The sequence below is a fragment of the Taurulus bubalis genome (assembly GCF_910589615.1).
Source record: "Taurulus bubalis genome assembly, chromosome: 3".
Classification (NCBI taxonomy): Eukaryota; Metazoa; Chordata; class Actinopteri; order Perciformes; family Cottidae; genus Taurulus; species Taurulus bubalis.
Window position 1 is genome coordinate 12471024 of NC_136591.1, and position 14965 is coordinate 12485988.

Below are 14965 nucleotides of genomic sequence, written 5' to 3' on the forward strand. Positions count from 1 at the left end.
AGTCTAAGGCCCAGTGTACAGCATTTAGAGGGATCTATTGGCAGAAAGGGAATAGAATATCCACAAAGGTGTTTGCTTTTGAGTGTAATCACCTGAAAAAGAAGAATCATTGTGTTTTGTTGGCTTAAAATGAGCCTGTCATATCTACAAACGGAGCTTCACAGAGTCTGCCATGGTATGATAGGCCTTTGTTGCCTGATGTAGTGTAGTTAAGGTGAGGATGGCTCATGAGCAAGACCGCAATCTTAGAAAGGGAGTGAGTGAGTGGAGGGGTATTCAGCTGATCGCAATCTGAAACCAAACCAATAGATGCCACCAAGCTGCACACTGTCACTGTAAATTGGTGCACTAAAAATGCTATTGTTGCACAGTGTCTGCTGTGGAAACAGCAGTACACCAGCATGAGAGAGCTGCATATGTTTTGAGCACGGACACAAAGAGTTGAACACAGAGCTTGTTTTGGGAGCTGACCCTTCGCCATCTTCCCTCCCCGCCTCCATCTAAGTCCATCTCCTCCTCTCAGGCCGGCCTTGTAAGAGCTCATTCTACCGCGGGGCCGTAGCACTGGGACATTACTGACCAGGGAGCGGATGAGGCTCCTAATGCTGACAGAGTAGAACACTGAGGGAGTGCCAAGACGGAGCACAGGGACTAATTTAGGTCAAATGCCCGGGAGCGACACCGAGATGCAGACACATGCCCATTTTCTCTTTCTTTGTGTCTTCTTGTGGCTTTTCAACTGTCCCTGCTCCTTGTGTGTGCCAGCTGTGCAGATTCTATTAGGGGGGAGGGGAGGTCCACACTGAATTATGCCTGCAATCATAGAGTTATGAAATCCGGAGAGATTTCTAGTCACACCAATTTGTCCCACTAAGGTCTTCTCAAATGGGATGGAAATCCTGTTCAACTTGAATGCCAAAATAAAGGAGGCTCTCGGGAAATAAGGCAGGAACTGACTACAGGGATATAACAGAGAGCGTGTTATTTTAATGCTTTTGGACAGTTCAATTGCCATCTCTCTTTCAAGCCCCCCCCTGTAATCAGTTGTGTCACCGCGGGAGACCAAACCTGGAGCTGTTGCATTTACTGTAAAATCAAGTGGTGTACCACTGATTGGATATTTCAATAACAGCAAATCACTTTTAATAGATCTAGTGCCTTATGGGTAAAAAAAACATTGCTCATATCCCTGTGGAATCCCATGACTAACCGTTGAAGTGCTCTGAAAATATGGCTCATTTTTTCTTGTCTGTTGGGCTGCGGCCGGCTAGGGAGTTCTTTGAGATTTTTTAAACCCCTACACCTTTTAAAGCTTTTAAACTGAACGGCCAATTACTTTAGCTTTTAGATAACACACTAAATCAGACCTAATTTGTTGGACTTGTTGTTTTTCTCAAAAGGATATTTTGATGGCTCCTTATATTGTGTTGATTTGATATGTCTTTTTATATTTACTATCTATTTGTATCCGTTTACGGAGCCTCTCTCGGCGAAAGCATTTCACACGTTGTACTTGTATAACTGGAGTGGCAATTAACATTGTTTGACTGATAGTCACCATGAATTCACTTTAGATTGACTACATGAATGAACTTTTGATCCAGCTTTTATCTATTTGTTCGCCCATTTAGTCCTGTTTTCTGAATGTATAAAGAGAAATATAATACTTATGATATGAATAATATAATAGGCTGGGGCTCCTAACCCTATTGTCTCATGCACTGAAATGTTCACCTACAACACCTTGTCACATAATGCGTAACTCTACCAGTTGGAGACAGAATAAAGCCAAAAGTGGTGTATTTGAATCCAGCAGAGGTAACATCTTCCAGTAATTCACCCCCAAAGTGAGGGGTGAAGGAAGTATAAGAAACACAGTTAATCGCCTTGCACAGCCGAGACAAGTACTGTACAAGTGATGCAAGGGGAATTTAAGCCACGGCTAGATGAGTAGTTTCCCAAATGGTTTACTTTCTCATTGGAGTTCCTAAACAGTGAGTAGTGAGCAGTGAATGACAGAACAGACACAGCCTTGAGCGGGAGCAACAGAGACTCCTGCTCTAAATGTGATTTGGTTGTGTGCACATGTGTCTCTTCTGGCACTGTCCATGGTGCTGAAATGTGAGCCGACATCAGTGTGGAGTGCATGCTGCTGCTCTTTTTGTTTTTTCTGCCTGTTCTGCCTCACGTGAAAACACAGCACGCGGCGAATGAACCCAAGATGGCCGACTGACTGCGCATTACTTGATGGTAATTCTTGGTTAGTGACCACTGACTATACACTTTTGACCTGGCACTGCAGAACAATTTGAGGACAAAGTCGAAAAAACAAGCAAACAGATGAGTTACATGTAAGACCCGAGTTTATTATACATTATAAACATACTTATAATGCGTTGTAATCTGTTTATAGCACTGCATTGTTATAGTTATACACACTCATACATATTCATAATGCTAATGGGAATCAAACCACATTATAAGTGGTCATGCTATTTTTTAATTGAAGTTAATATTTTAATTTTTAAAAGATTTGAGAATATTTTTTCACTTTACTGAAAGCAAACAACAACCACTTAGAGTAACCTATCATCACATTGATTATAATGCATTATAACAAAGATTATGACGTAAAACAACAATGATAATTATAATACTAAATGTCAGTGATGCCAATCACAAAGAATTATGATACTTGACTTTACGCTATTATAAAATGCTTTATTATGCGTTATTATTATTTTAATAAACCTTTATGAATACGCAAGAGCGGGTTTAACTATGATTATACAGAGCTATAAGCGTCACAGAAAACTCATTCAGAAATTCAGAAAGTGTTAAGATGATGTAATAGCAAAATACAGATAATAACTTACTATCTCATTTAATATCCCCCACACGTGAAATTGTGTTTTTTTGTGTGTGTGCATCAGCACATACGCATCTGTGTGCTCAATCAAGTTTCAAGGTGTTGGAGCTGCAAAGATGATGACATCACAACTCTTGATTGTTCCTGAAGCACGGTCATTAATACTCGCCGTCAGCTCGAACCCGGCAGCTTCTCTTGCTAACTAGTGATGAATTGCAGTGGCAGCGACGCATCGACTTTTCTCCTCCGTGAACAGATTGGCAGACTTGTTCCACCAGAGGAGGAGGCCCTACCTCTGGATAACCTCCTGCTCTCTGTCCATTCATCCCCCCCTCTCCCTTTTTCTCTTTCGTTCTCCCTGCCCTCACCATTCAGAGCTGTGGGAGGCAGCGGGGCCTGGCAGAGGGAGCTGTGTGTGTGTGTGTGTGTGTGTGTGTGTGTGTGTGTGTGTGTGTGTGTGTGTGTGTGTGTGTGTGTGTGTACAGGAGAGGCAATTTGCATTCACCGCCACTGGCCACCTCGGCTTCAGAAGCCCTGAAGAGATGGCCCTTTGAGCTGTATTGAAAGAGATGGAGTGTGTGTGTGTGTGTGTGTGTGTGTGTGTGTGTGTGTGTGTGTGTGTGTGTGTGTGTGTGTGACGGATGGGAGAGCGAGAAAAGGCAATATAACTTGCAATGCCGAATAAGCAATCTGTGTGGATATGCATGTGTTCCTGCGCCAACAAGTGTGAGTCTTGTTTTCGTGTGTGCGTGTTTGCGTACATGAGCGTCTTCAGTAACTTGGCCTCGAGGCGATCTGGAGCTCTTAGTAATCCCCAAACAGCTGAATTCTGCCTCTTGCGATGCGCTCCATAGGTTGCCGGGCTCTTTGATCTTCTTATATCCTCTACTTTAACAACACTTCCGGTCTGAGGATCTGATTTGTTTTCCAATTTCCATGGAAAGAGGCAACAGCAGTATATGATCCTGTTGAAGGTCCAACCTGCGGTGCAATCCCTCATAAACGAGCAGAATTATTGGATTTTCTCCTTTCTCCAAGTGGTTCTTCTATTCAAATGAATAAGAAACAAGGTTCCTATTTAAATCAATTCCACGGAGCTTATCTCCGTTGCGCAGCGTTGCTCAGTAATTTTCAAATGCTGTTGGTCTCATCAAGAACATGGTACCGGGATAGCTGACCACGCTGGGCTGAAGGGGCCGACTCAGCAGTCCAGCCTGTGGACTATCAATAAACTGGAGGATTAATTATGAAAAAGGCAAACACGCTGAGAGCTGAGCGCAATTCATGACTGTCCATTTCCCCGTCATACTTTGTATGACAACGCTGAATCCTGTTTAGCTTGATTGTTGAAATGCAGAGTGGAAGTGAGCTGTTGATTGTGCTGAAAAAGCAATTCTAAAGCACTACACAAATATATATTATGAAAATACTACTTAGCAACGAGAGTGTTAGAAGTAATGTTTTTCAAAACAACCACACTCTACCACCTACATACAAATAAATACCCAGCTGTCGAACAGGAGAATGCGTTATGAGGCTAAAGCCTACTTCTTCATGTTCAGACTAAAGCACAGATAACAGAGGATTCAGCGAGTGTCACATGTGTGATGTAATTGCAACATATTGTTATCATAATATGAAGCAAAATAAGATTATTCATTATATTGAAAATTAAAAAAAATATAGATTTGAGCAGGCTGCACAGTGGTGTAGTGTCTAACCCTGTTGCCTCACAGCAAGAGGGTTTGATTCCCGGGCAAGTTTGTGAAGTTTGCACTCTCATCCTGTGGTAGCATCCAAAGACATGCAGACTCTAAAATTGCCCAGAGCCTCCTGAGGCATTTAAACGAGAGACTAAAGAGAGCTGGAGTCAGGAACCCCGGCCAGAAGGCTTCCGTGTTCCTTAGCGTGATTTTGAACCCGTCGCCCCACCTTAGCCTATTTTTGTTAGATTGCTGAACTGATAGGAAAAGGCGGATCAGACTGCATCAAATCCCATTAGATGTACTTGATCAATCCCCGAGTTAAACCAGATGATATCCCAGATTGTGCTGTAAACTGCCACAGAAGCGAAGCCAAAAGAACATGGATAGTCAAAGCCTGAGAGCTTATTATTTAAGCACTGTTGTAAAGTCAATTCACTCTCCTGAGGCTAAAACCATCATTTGAATGGACTGTCTACAGCTAAATCCTATTTCTGCCTTCATTGCTCATCCAAAGCATATGGTGATGACGACCGGGAAGCCGCGAGAATTGTGGGCGGTGGACACACACTTAAGAGGAAAAGGATGGGAGGAAAGAAATTAAATGCGATGGAATACGAAGGGGAAGAGAGATTGGGTGAGCGAGGAGGCAATGCACGAAAAGAGACATCACATGAAGATGGGGGAGGAGGAGGAGGAGGAGGGGGACAACAGGGGAGTCCATCAAAATGATGACCCACATGAACGCGACAAAACGGGTGCAAACCCACCGCCGAGATTATTAGGATCATGTGATGTGCGTGCACGCGCATGCTAGGACCCACCCACCCATGGATACATCCACACACACACACACACACACACACACACACACACACACACACACACACACACACACACACACACACACCCTTTCCATCTCTCTGGCTTACAGGCTATAAATAGCTGGAACTGAGCCCTTGCTAATTCCTTCATTCAGAGTCTAGTGGAAAGTCAAAATGCACGCAGCTTTTGATGGGCACCCGAGCAGGAAGATACAGGAAGTGGTGGATGGTTGCCATCACAACCCCCCCACCCGTCCCACTTCCCCCTTTTCTCATGTCCTCGATCTAAATTATGCACTCCTTCAATATCCATCCATCCATCCATCCATCTCTGGTTCTTTTCCTTTCAGTGTCTCTCACTAACTAAACTGCTGCTTCTCAACTGAAATCTTCAAAATGTGATCAATATCATAATCTGGCTGCGCTCTCCGTCTCGGTCATGTAATCGCATCACGAAACGGACGCGTTTGCTTGTAATAAGTAAACAATAAGTAAAGATACTGAGTAAATTATGCAAATAATTTCTCCAATTACAGTCATTATCGATATCTGCAGAGATTATTTTAACACAGTCACACGTGGAATGTTCAGAACTGATTCAGTGTTTTTCATTGAGAGTCAACATTAAGAATTGCTCAGGTCAGTTCACTGGAGTTAAATGTTAAGGATCTGAGAAACAAGCCAGGTGTAATATAAGTGCACTGAGATTCATTGGCTCGGTCTGTTCATGTGGGCGGTCTGTCAAGCTTTGGATATCTAGGTGTAGACAGGAGCTTTGCATTTAAAGTTTTACAGTCTGGAGGACGGTGAATTCTTGTTTTTGCCTTTTTAAAACCAGAACACAAGAGCAAATGTTAACCGAACAGCCTGTTTATTCTTTTCTAAGAGAAGCTGAATAGTGGTTGGCCAAAAAAGGGGGGAATAAGGACGAAGTTTTACATGAAAAGTTTCATGTAAACCTCCCTTCTATTCAAACTTTTCTATCTATATTTTTGTAAATAGTTTTTTAGGAACTTGGTTAGGTTCAAGCAACAAATAGTACTTGGTTAAACGTAGGCAACAAAAGTACTTGGTTGGTTTAGGCAAAAGTACTTTGTTGAGGTTGAGGAAAAGATTGTGCTTTGGGTTAAAATAGCTACGTTTGTTACGTAAACTAACTACATGTGTTACACAGCTGGTGCTAGTAAAGTTCAGAAGACATGAAGACAAATAAGTCAATGTTGACTTGGTTTCACAATGGACGAACAGATCTCCCGGATGAAAGTTGTGTGTTAGTTTGACTCCCCCACGTTTACGTTGACTAAAGCTGCGGTATCGGACCAGCTTGGTTGTTTTTTTCCAACTACTTTTTGACAATCCTGCAAAAGTGTCTTAATAGTGTTCATCTCTTTGAAAACATTTGATATTTGTTGACTGTGGCTTCAAAGAGGTGGAACACGTTTTTGACACTATGCTGTGCCTTGCCTGTTGTTATAGTATCTACATGCTGTGTGTTGTAGTGTTGCTGTGTGTTGTAGTGCAGATGCTCTATACTTCGCCCCAATGGCGAATTATACTTGCAGTTTCATCTACGCAGGATTGCTGACCACCTCAGATGACGCAAGAGGTGCACTTTAATGAAGGAGAATGTAAGTCTGGTGAGACTCAGATTCCAAAACCTTTAAAATCCATAAATAAATATAAAAGGTGACTGCATCTCACAAGAAGGAATTCCAAAGAAAAGAAAACACACCCTGCAAGATTTCAAGTAAGTCTGACCCACACTACACAATAATAAGAGCTCTCTCTCCCTCTTTCACACCCACAGACACACAATCCCTCCCTTTCCCACACTCGATCGGGTTCTCCTGGATTCTTCTCTTGCCGTGTAAAACATGTCAGCCTCAGTAGTTCTGGACACATTTCTAATGACCTATCCTCCATTGCAACAGTCCATCAAAGCTACAGGTTCACAGCTTAGCAGTCAGCAATTTAAAAATCCTCCTCCTCAGCTCATGTTTCACATCGGATATTGTAGGTCAGTGCTGGAAGGACTGCTGGTACGGTCCAGAGGTTCATCCCCTGGGAGCCATCTTGGTATCTTTACTGACGTGTTGAGTGCTTTCTGTCTTTAAATATCTCCTCACTGTCTTTTTGTTTTTTTCGTGGATCTAAAAAAATAAATGGAGAATGACATCCCCATTTCAAAACAAGCCCCACCCCACCTTGAACAATTTAAATCCGAACAGTTCAAGATCAGTAACCATTTTAAGGCCCAACACTTTTCTTAATTTAAGTCCTTGTCGGCGTTTTCAACAACCCCGTACACTGAGTACGCTGTGGCTGCCGGTGGCCTTTTCCCAGGTATGTATCGGGCTGTCCTAGATGAATGGAAAAGTTCAAAGCGAGTGACCGACCCTGGCTGATTTGATTCTCTCCTCGCCCCCACCACCTCCCTGAGTAAGACAAAGCCTTTGACCGAGCGAGCCAGTTGCTGTCTGCTCCACTGTGCCTCAGGACGCTGCAGACAGGAACTGAGAGGACGGAGAGGAGGGACATGAGAGGAGGCGAGAAAATAAAAAAAGCAAAGACGCTGGACTCTGCCAGATTTGGTTTGTAAAGGTTGGACCAGAGCCCATCTGCTCTGACCTCTATACAATGACACGCACCTAGAGATGCCTGACTTCAAATCTGACTCTCCGCTTCTCAATCCGTCCTTTATATATTAACGGCTGTGTTTTGTCTCCTTCAGTTCTGGCAAGCGGGCTCACATCAAAGGAAACTTTTGGTTTCGTAAAGGGTGTGTGTGTGTCCCCTGGGAGCTACAGGCCCATACAGTATGTAACAGCAATTGTTCATTCTAAGGGAAGTGTATTCCGCCTGCGGAAAGATGGTGATCTATTTTTCCCCATCATCCCCTTTTTTTAGTCCATTTTTGTTCTTTAGAGGGTATCATCTGGGCCTGGCAGGAGAAAGAGACAACATATAGAAAGAGATGGAGCAGAATAATCAAGGTTTTTTTGGGGGCATCAGAAGCAAGATGTTTCATTCTTTTCCCCACTGCTGCATGCTGGCATCTCTCTCTATTATTTATTTGTTTGTTTTATCTCCTTCATTTATTTATTCCTCTCTGGCCCTTGGGCGATGCCGATGTCCCTCGGCCACCGTTATTGTGTTAGTATCGAACCCTTCTTGATGAATCCCTTCGGAAAAATTGAAATATTGCAGAACGGGGAGATGTGGGAGTTTGAGTTTGATGCATGGAGATAGATGAAGTATCGGATGGAATAATTTATAAGGCCTCCGGCTTGCACCCTGCAGCTCAGCCCAAGAAGCACGGAGCTGACAACACTGAGGTTAGCGGTTCAAATCCCAGAGGGCTATCTGGCAAACTGATGTATATTCTCCTCCAACAGGACTAATTGAACAGAACTCGCAGCTTAAAAGGCATTTTGTAACAGCTCATCGGGGTTAAACCTCAGCCGACCACCAAAAAGTGATTCTAAGGGTGGTGGAGTCTGTCTCCTTTTGTTCCAGATCCATATTTGTCTGTTTTATTTCAGAAATAAATCCTTATATTTAGGAATTATTTGATCTTAAAATGTTGTTTGCACCAGCCACCAGCAGGGTGCCACACATTCAGATGCCTCAGAGAAGCCCAACTGAAAGGCTTGTCTTGGGTTGTGGGACATGCATATTCCTACTGTATATTGGTCGGCTGTAAGCCGATCAGAAATGGTCACGCAAATGGGTGGGACGTGGTTTGAGAGAAACAGGCCGGGAAGGAACGGGAGAAAACAAAAAATCTCAAGTTTGCTGCGCATTGCAAAATATGCCAAAAATAAGAGAATGCAACATAATGCCGGTTTGTGGCAGCCACTAAAGATGCTCTCATGCTGCAACACAGCCGGGTGCAGAAGCTCCAGCAGGTGTTACGAGACTAGCCTTCTTCATAAACCCCAAAACTGTTTTTCACGAACCCGTCCCCGCCTAACATCCGAGCCACGGTGCCACCGGATACATGAGACCCTGTGTGCTGGTAAACATTTCCAGCTCCTCCAACTTATTTACCAGGAAGTCTTGTTCTGCGTTGATGGCTGCTGACTGCTGACTGCTGAGAGAAGCATGCGGTTTGTCTGAGAGCCCGAGGCATCAGCAGCCGGTCTTTCCCCCCCTTCCCCTCGTCCATCGATCCACCGTGACTCTGCAGGAGCCAGATGAAAACCTCTCGCTATGATTTATGGGATGTCATCTCCAGGGGAACCGTTGTAGCCCCTCCCTCCCAGCATTCGGTGGGGGAGCGACCTGCCGGAGGGCAAGACCAGTTCCCCTGGGTCCTATGGTCTGATATGCTCCCACAGGGACGAGTGGACAAGCTGGGTTTATAGTCACCGCTTTACATTAAAGTGGGATTCCAATGACCACTGATGTATTCTTAGTATTGTGTATTATGCATTTGCTTGGATATGGTTTCATGATCTGTAGTTTTATTAAAGAATGTATGAATAATATCCATTAAGTGCATTGAGAACAATGTTAAAATTTAAGATTGATGAAGCAAGAACAAAGAAATGTGGTTCCAGGCTCTAAAATATTCATGCACTGGATGTAATAAAATCTAAAAAATCCTCATTTGCATTATAGATTAAGTTTCTGTAAATCAGATAGTAACAAGTGTAATTTTGCATCATTACTGTAACATGATTATGTCCCCTTTCTGATTTTTCTCTCAAAGTATTACAAATTCAGAAACATATTTCTTCATGAGCGCCATGGAATTAGTGAAAAAATGCCAACACATGGCTAGTTTAGCAAACTTATTAAGTACTTAAGTATTAATTAAGGAGCCATGAGTAACCACCAAATGTTTGCGTATGTGTTTATCTATGAACAAACACACATATTCTTGTCAGTGTCCCACTTCCCTCCATTTGCACTGATGGCAGCATTATGCAGTAATTCTGCAGACTTAATCCACTTAAAATTAGAGGAGGTTTTGAAGGATTCTGTCTTAGTGGTGCCCTATGAAAAAGGATACACGTAAAAGGCCTCAGGAGACTCAGAGATGCAGCAGCCATTATTAAAAAGTGAGGGGAATAGGAGGGAAATCGACGGGCGAGTGTCGTCACGTGGGCATCACGGCTGCGTCTGATTTTGATTTTGATCTGCTGGCCAAAAGCTTTCTCCTCCTCTCTGCTTTTCTCGCTTCCTCTTTGCCTCCCCTCCCTCACCAAGCAGCACATGTCAAAAAATAAATAAATTAACATTAAATAAACATTAAAATCAATGCGGGAGGGGGGCGGGAGAATCAGAGAGAAAGACAAGCCCTGGAGCTGTTGGAGAAGTGCTGAGACCAGCAGTGTCATGCCTGAATCATGAATCTGACAGCGCCGATTAAGAGGGAGGAAGCGAGTTCACACGTTGCCGCTACATGTTTTTTAACATAAATTAACTTAATATGTTGAATGTATGAATTCATTCCAACTCATTAAACACCCGCTACGCTGATACGGGGGAAGTTTTATGCCGACGATGTAACGCTGCTGTTCCGTGTTGACGAATGAAGGTCACTGTTTTACACCTGGTTGACTTTTCTAGAGAGTGCACCGTGCACCGATGAGTCAGTGTGTACGCGGGAGGCTGGGCCTGCATCTCCCTGTGTTACATCACAAGTCGTACATCTCAAAAAACAGGGAGAGAGAAAAAAGAAGCTGTGAGACACTGTGAAATGACTCAAGGCCTGATGTATAGTGTTCTATATGTGCCGGAGGAGCTGTAAGTGGCAATGACAGGGTGTCGAGGGCTGAGGCTGCAGTGTCGGAGCGGAGAGGCGGAAGGAAGGAAGGAAGCACGGGACGGCGGAAGGAAGTGTGTTGAGCTGTGAGGGGCTAAACAAAAAAAATGTCAAGTCGAGTGATGGAAGTGCTGACGGGTCGACCAAAATGTGTGAGAGTGAAGAACATTTTCAGGGTGGAAATCACTGCTTCCCCACTAAAATGACGCACACACCGATGCGCACATAGTCAAAAATAGATGCAAACATCAAGGCATACACACTCACTGATTTTGATACCGTCAAAGCAGGTGCTGGAGGATTTGTTTCTAGTTCATTTGTAATGTCTAAACTATGTGCTTATCAAGAAAAGAAAAAAAAACACACAATAAAAAACACATTGTGTTAGTACAGTAAGTTGCTTTTTTGAAGACCTCCAGTTGGTTGAGGTCAAACCAAGAGACAGTTTCTGGATGGGAAACCCGCCAACATGGTTCTTACAGCCCCTCTCTCTGTGCAAGGGGCTGACTTTGTGCAGACCAGAACAGAGATATAGACATGAAGAGACAAACGGGACACACGTTTTACAATATCCTGAGAGAGAGAGAGAGACAGAGAGAGAGAGCTGATGGAGTCTCTCCTCTTCATATCACATCTGACAACGGAATGGAAATATCTCTTTTTTTTTTATTGCTCGCACACCAAAGAGGGCCCGGGCAGACAAAACACGTCTGCGGAAAGATCTGAGTTGAGAGTAGAGGCTTCTTGTCGATAAAAAAAAAAAAGGAAGAAAAGTCAAATGTCACCTAATCTTTTTTTCTCATAAAACACCTGGAAAATGCTTCAGTCCTGGCCTTTGTTCTCCTGCTTTATAACACCTTGAATGGGAAGGACTGTAAAACCAGGGGAGGGGAATTGAAAAATGATTCATGGAATATTTTGCATACTTTTTTCATACATATATATATATATACATACATATATATATATATATATATATACATATATATATATATATATATATATATATATATATATATATATATATGTATATATATATATATATATATATATATATATATATATATATATGTATATATATATATATATACACACACATTTATACATACATATTCTTTTTTTTCACATGAAGTGAACTTCCTGAGGCTCCTCTCCCTCATGGGTGGTACTAATTGACCGTTCCCTACACCCCTCCACTGAACAGCGATTGTCCAATCATACCGTTGCAACCGTAACTGGCAACAGCTGGCCTGTCAAGCTTTGGATATCTCTGCATGCTGAAGCAGTGGGCATGGTTGGAGTAGGAGCTGTGTTTGTGGATGGTGGTTTCTACATCACCGGCTTGTGAGGATGCAGATTTTGTGCCTGGGGCCTGAATCCTTTGCACATGATATAATGTGTGCCATCAAGTAAATATTTTAGACCCCTTTACAGGGTTCTTGTTTGAAATGAGTCAACTGGATATAAATAAAAAGTGAACCAGTCGTTTCCAATCATCTCATGAAGGTAATGTAAAATCTGCCAGTGTTAGTTCAGACAGACACAAAAAAAGAATATGCCATTTCCAACGGTAAATCTGTCTCCATTATCATAGTAAACTACATATTGGGGCCGGGTAATGCCCGTCAAGGCGACTCCAAGCTACAATTGTCAGTGTTCTCAGCACTGTTGCTGTTGTTAGCACTGTTAGCTTATAGATGGCGTGCGCAGGTAAACAGTCCTGGCTGTGTGGGTCGTAGTGGGCCAATCAAACGTCACATCACATGGAAGAATGCTTGCTGTGCTTGGTTGCGAGCAACACCTGACAAATATCATCATAGTATTGTTTAACTGGACAATCTTGATACTACATGGTACGTGGTTATTTCAGTTGATACCTTAAATGTATTGTGTACCGATACCCAGCCCTGGTACATATGTACTGGGCGATTATGGAAAGCTTGACAGGCATAGCAAGAGTACCTAAAGGGGCGGGGCTTAGTGAACAGTCAATATAATTCATTCTACCCACTGTTACCCACTGAATCCCTCATCTCCCAGCCTCCCCAACCCTTCATTTAATAATGCCCACTCACCATCCTCAGTGGGCACGTAGACATTGAGGTAGAGGCAGTCCTCGCTCTGGTTCTGGATGTAACCCGCCGCCACGTCCAGATTGTCAGTGAACCACACGGGCAGCATAATCTCCGGGAGCACGCCGTGGACATTCTGAGGGCACACGGGGGCAAACTGGGTGGCGTTGCGGATCTCCTGCCAGGATCCCGGGGCTTCGGGCGGCTGAAAGCGGCGGTCGCCGATGGGTGCCGTGGCATAGGGGACGCCCAGGTACTGCTCAACAGGGCCCAAGATCTCATTGTTCAAGTCCTTCTTGATGCCTCTGATCTTACCGTAATTGGTGGTGACTAAGGGGTGTTTGGAAGGGTCCATTTTCTGGCTCGAGGCCAGACTGAAGAGCACAATGAGGCCTAGCAAACCCATTAGGCACCAGTCCGAAAGGAGACTATGGGGCCGCGTTCTGGACAATAAAGCCTGCCGCCTTTGTTTACTTAGAGTAAGTGTAAGGGGGTACATGGCTGGAGTCATGGTGTTCAGCCACCAGCTGTCTGTCTGTTTTAGAGTACTTCAGTCTTTCTATGAGAGAAGTTGGATTATAACCAACAGTCTGGAAGGTAAAGCATAAGAGGGGATTTAAAAACCAAAGCAGACAGACCCTGAAAGAATAAAAGGAGCTTTTTTTGTGACGTTTGATCCAGGCCAGGAGCTCCGAGTGAAGGTGAGATGGAGGGCAAAGCAGTCCCGGGGGGGGTAAGAAGGGTCCTTGGGGTGCTGGAGAAGGAGGCCGGACCTCGGTGTGGGTGCCAGGTCAGTGTTGATTCTGAGCAACAAGGATCCGAAACGCTTCCCCAGTCATGGTTCTGTTGCGTTCCATCCCTATTGGTCCTCTATTATCCAGATCATTTTTTGTTTTTTTAACAGCCACAGAAATCTGCAGAATGAGGCAGAGAAGGGGAGAAGGAGGGAGATTTAAAGGACAGTGATACACAGAGAGAAAAACAGAGACAGAGAAGGTGGCAAAGGAGGGGTGGGGTGGGGGGTGGAGGGGAGAGAAAGATAAGAGAGATTATAGTTTATCTGAAGCAGAAATATATTCCATTAAAAGTTTTCAGTGCAACATTCGCCCTTCATCTGTTGCCAAGTGGAAAAAAACATAACCTGAAATGAAAGCAGTTGGGATGAAACGACAGCATTGTGGAGATCAAGTAAAAAGTTCTGGTCTGACCCGGACGAAGGCATGCACCAAACCCCCTAGGTGAACTGGGGTTGACCCGCCGGGGAACCCCAAACACAACCCTGCAGAGAGCTAAAGTGCAGCTGATGAAAACACTGCTGCTGATGCCTCAATATGTGTGATAATCCATCTCTAAAAGGCTTCAGTTTAGGAAACGATTGTATTGGGCTACAGCTAAATATTTTTGTAATTGATTATTCCATTGATTAATCAATCGGATAATATACAATTTTGCTTTATTATGGAGCAATAGTTTATATACAAAAGAGAAAATAAGACAATTAATTGGTTCTCTTTTAAGAAATATCATATTTTTCTAAAACTGCACAAAAACATCTGTGAAAAAACTAAATATGCATCACAATCTGGAAAATGATTTCAACCGTCCTGAAGTCAGTGTAACCTGTCAAAATTTCAAAATGTTTTCCGTTTAGTTTGTTAGTATCATCTACAGTGGTTATTTGCATGTAAACACAATTCAAATGATTTGGGAAATAAAGAAGAAAT

General features: G+C 43.3%; 1 protein-coding gene across 3 annotated transcripts in view; it reads right to left on the reverse strand.

The window, feature by feature from the left end:
* Positions 1-13752, reverse strand: part of nlgn2a (neuroligin 2a) — a gene marked incomplete at both ends in the record, with an annotated part of 100354 nt that extends 86602 nt beyond the window's left edge. For 2 of the 3 annotated variants that reach the window (XM_079214689.1, XM_079214688.1), the window contains one exon: positions 13245-13752. In XM_079214689.1, the coding sequence (XP_079070815.1) occupies positions 13245-13752 (508 nt within the window). Of the gene's footprint in view, positions 1-13190 lie in introns of all 3 variants that reach the window. The other variant, XM_079214690.1, reaches the window with a different exon arrangement.
* Positions 13753-14965: the final 1213 nt, after the last annotated feature.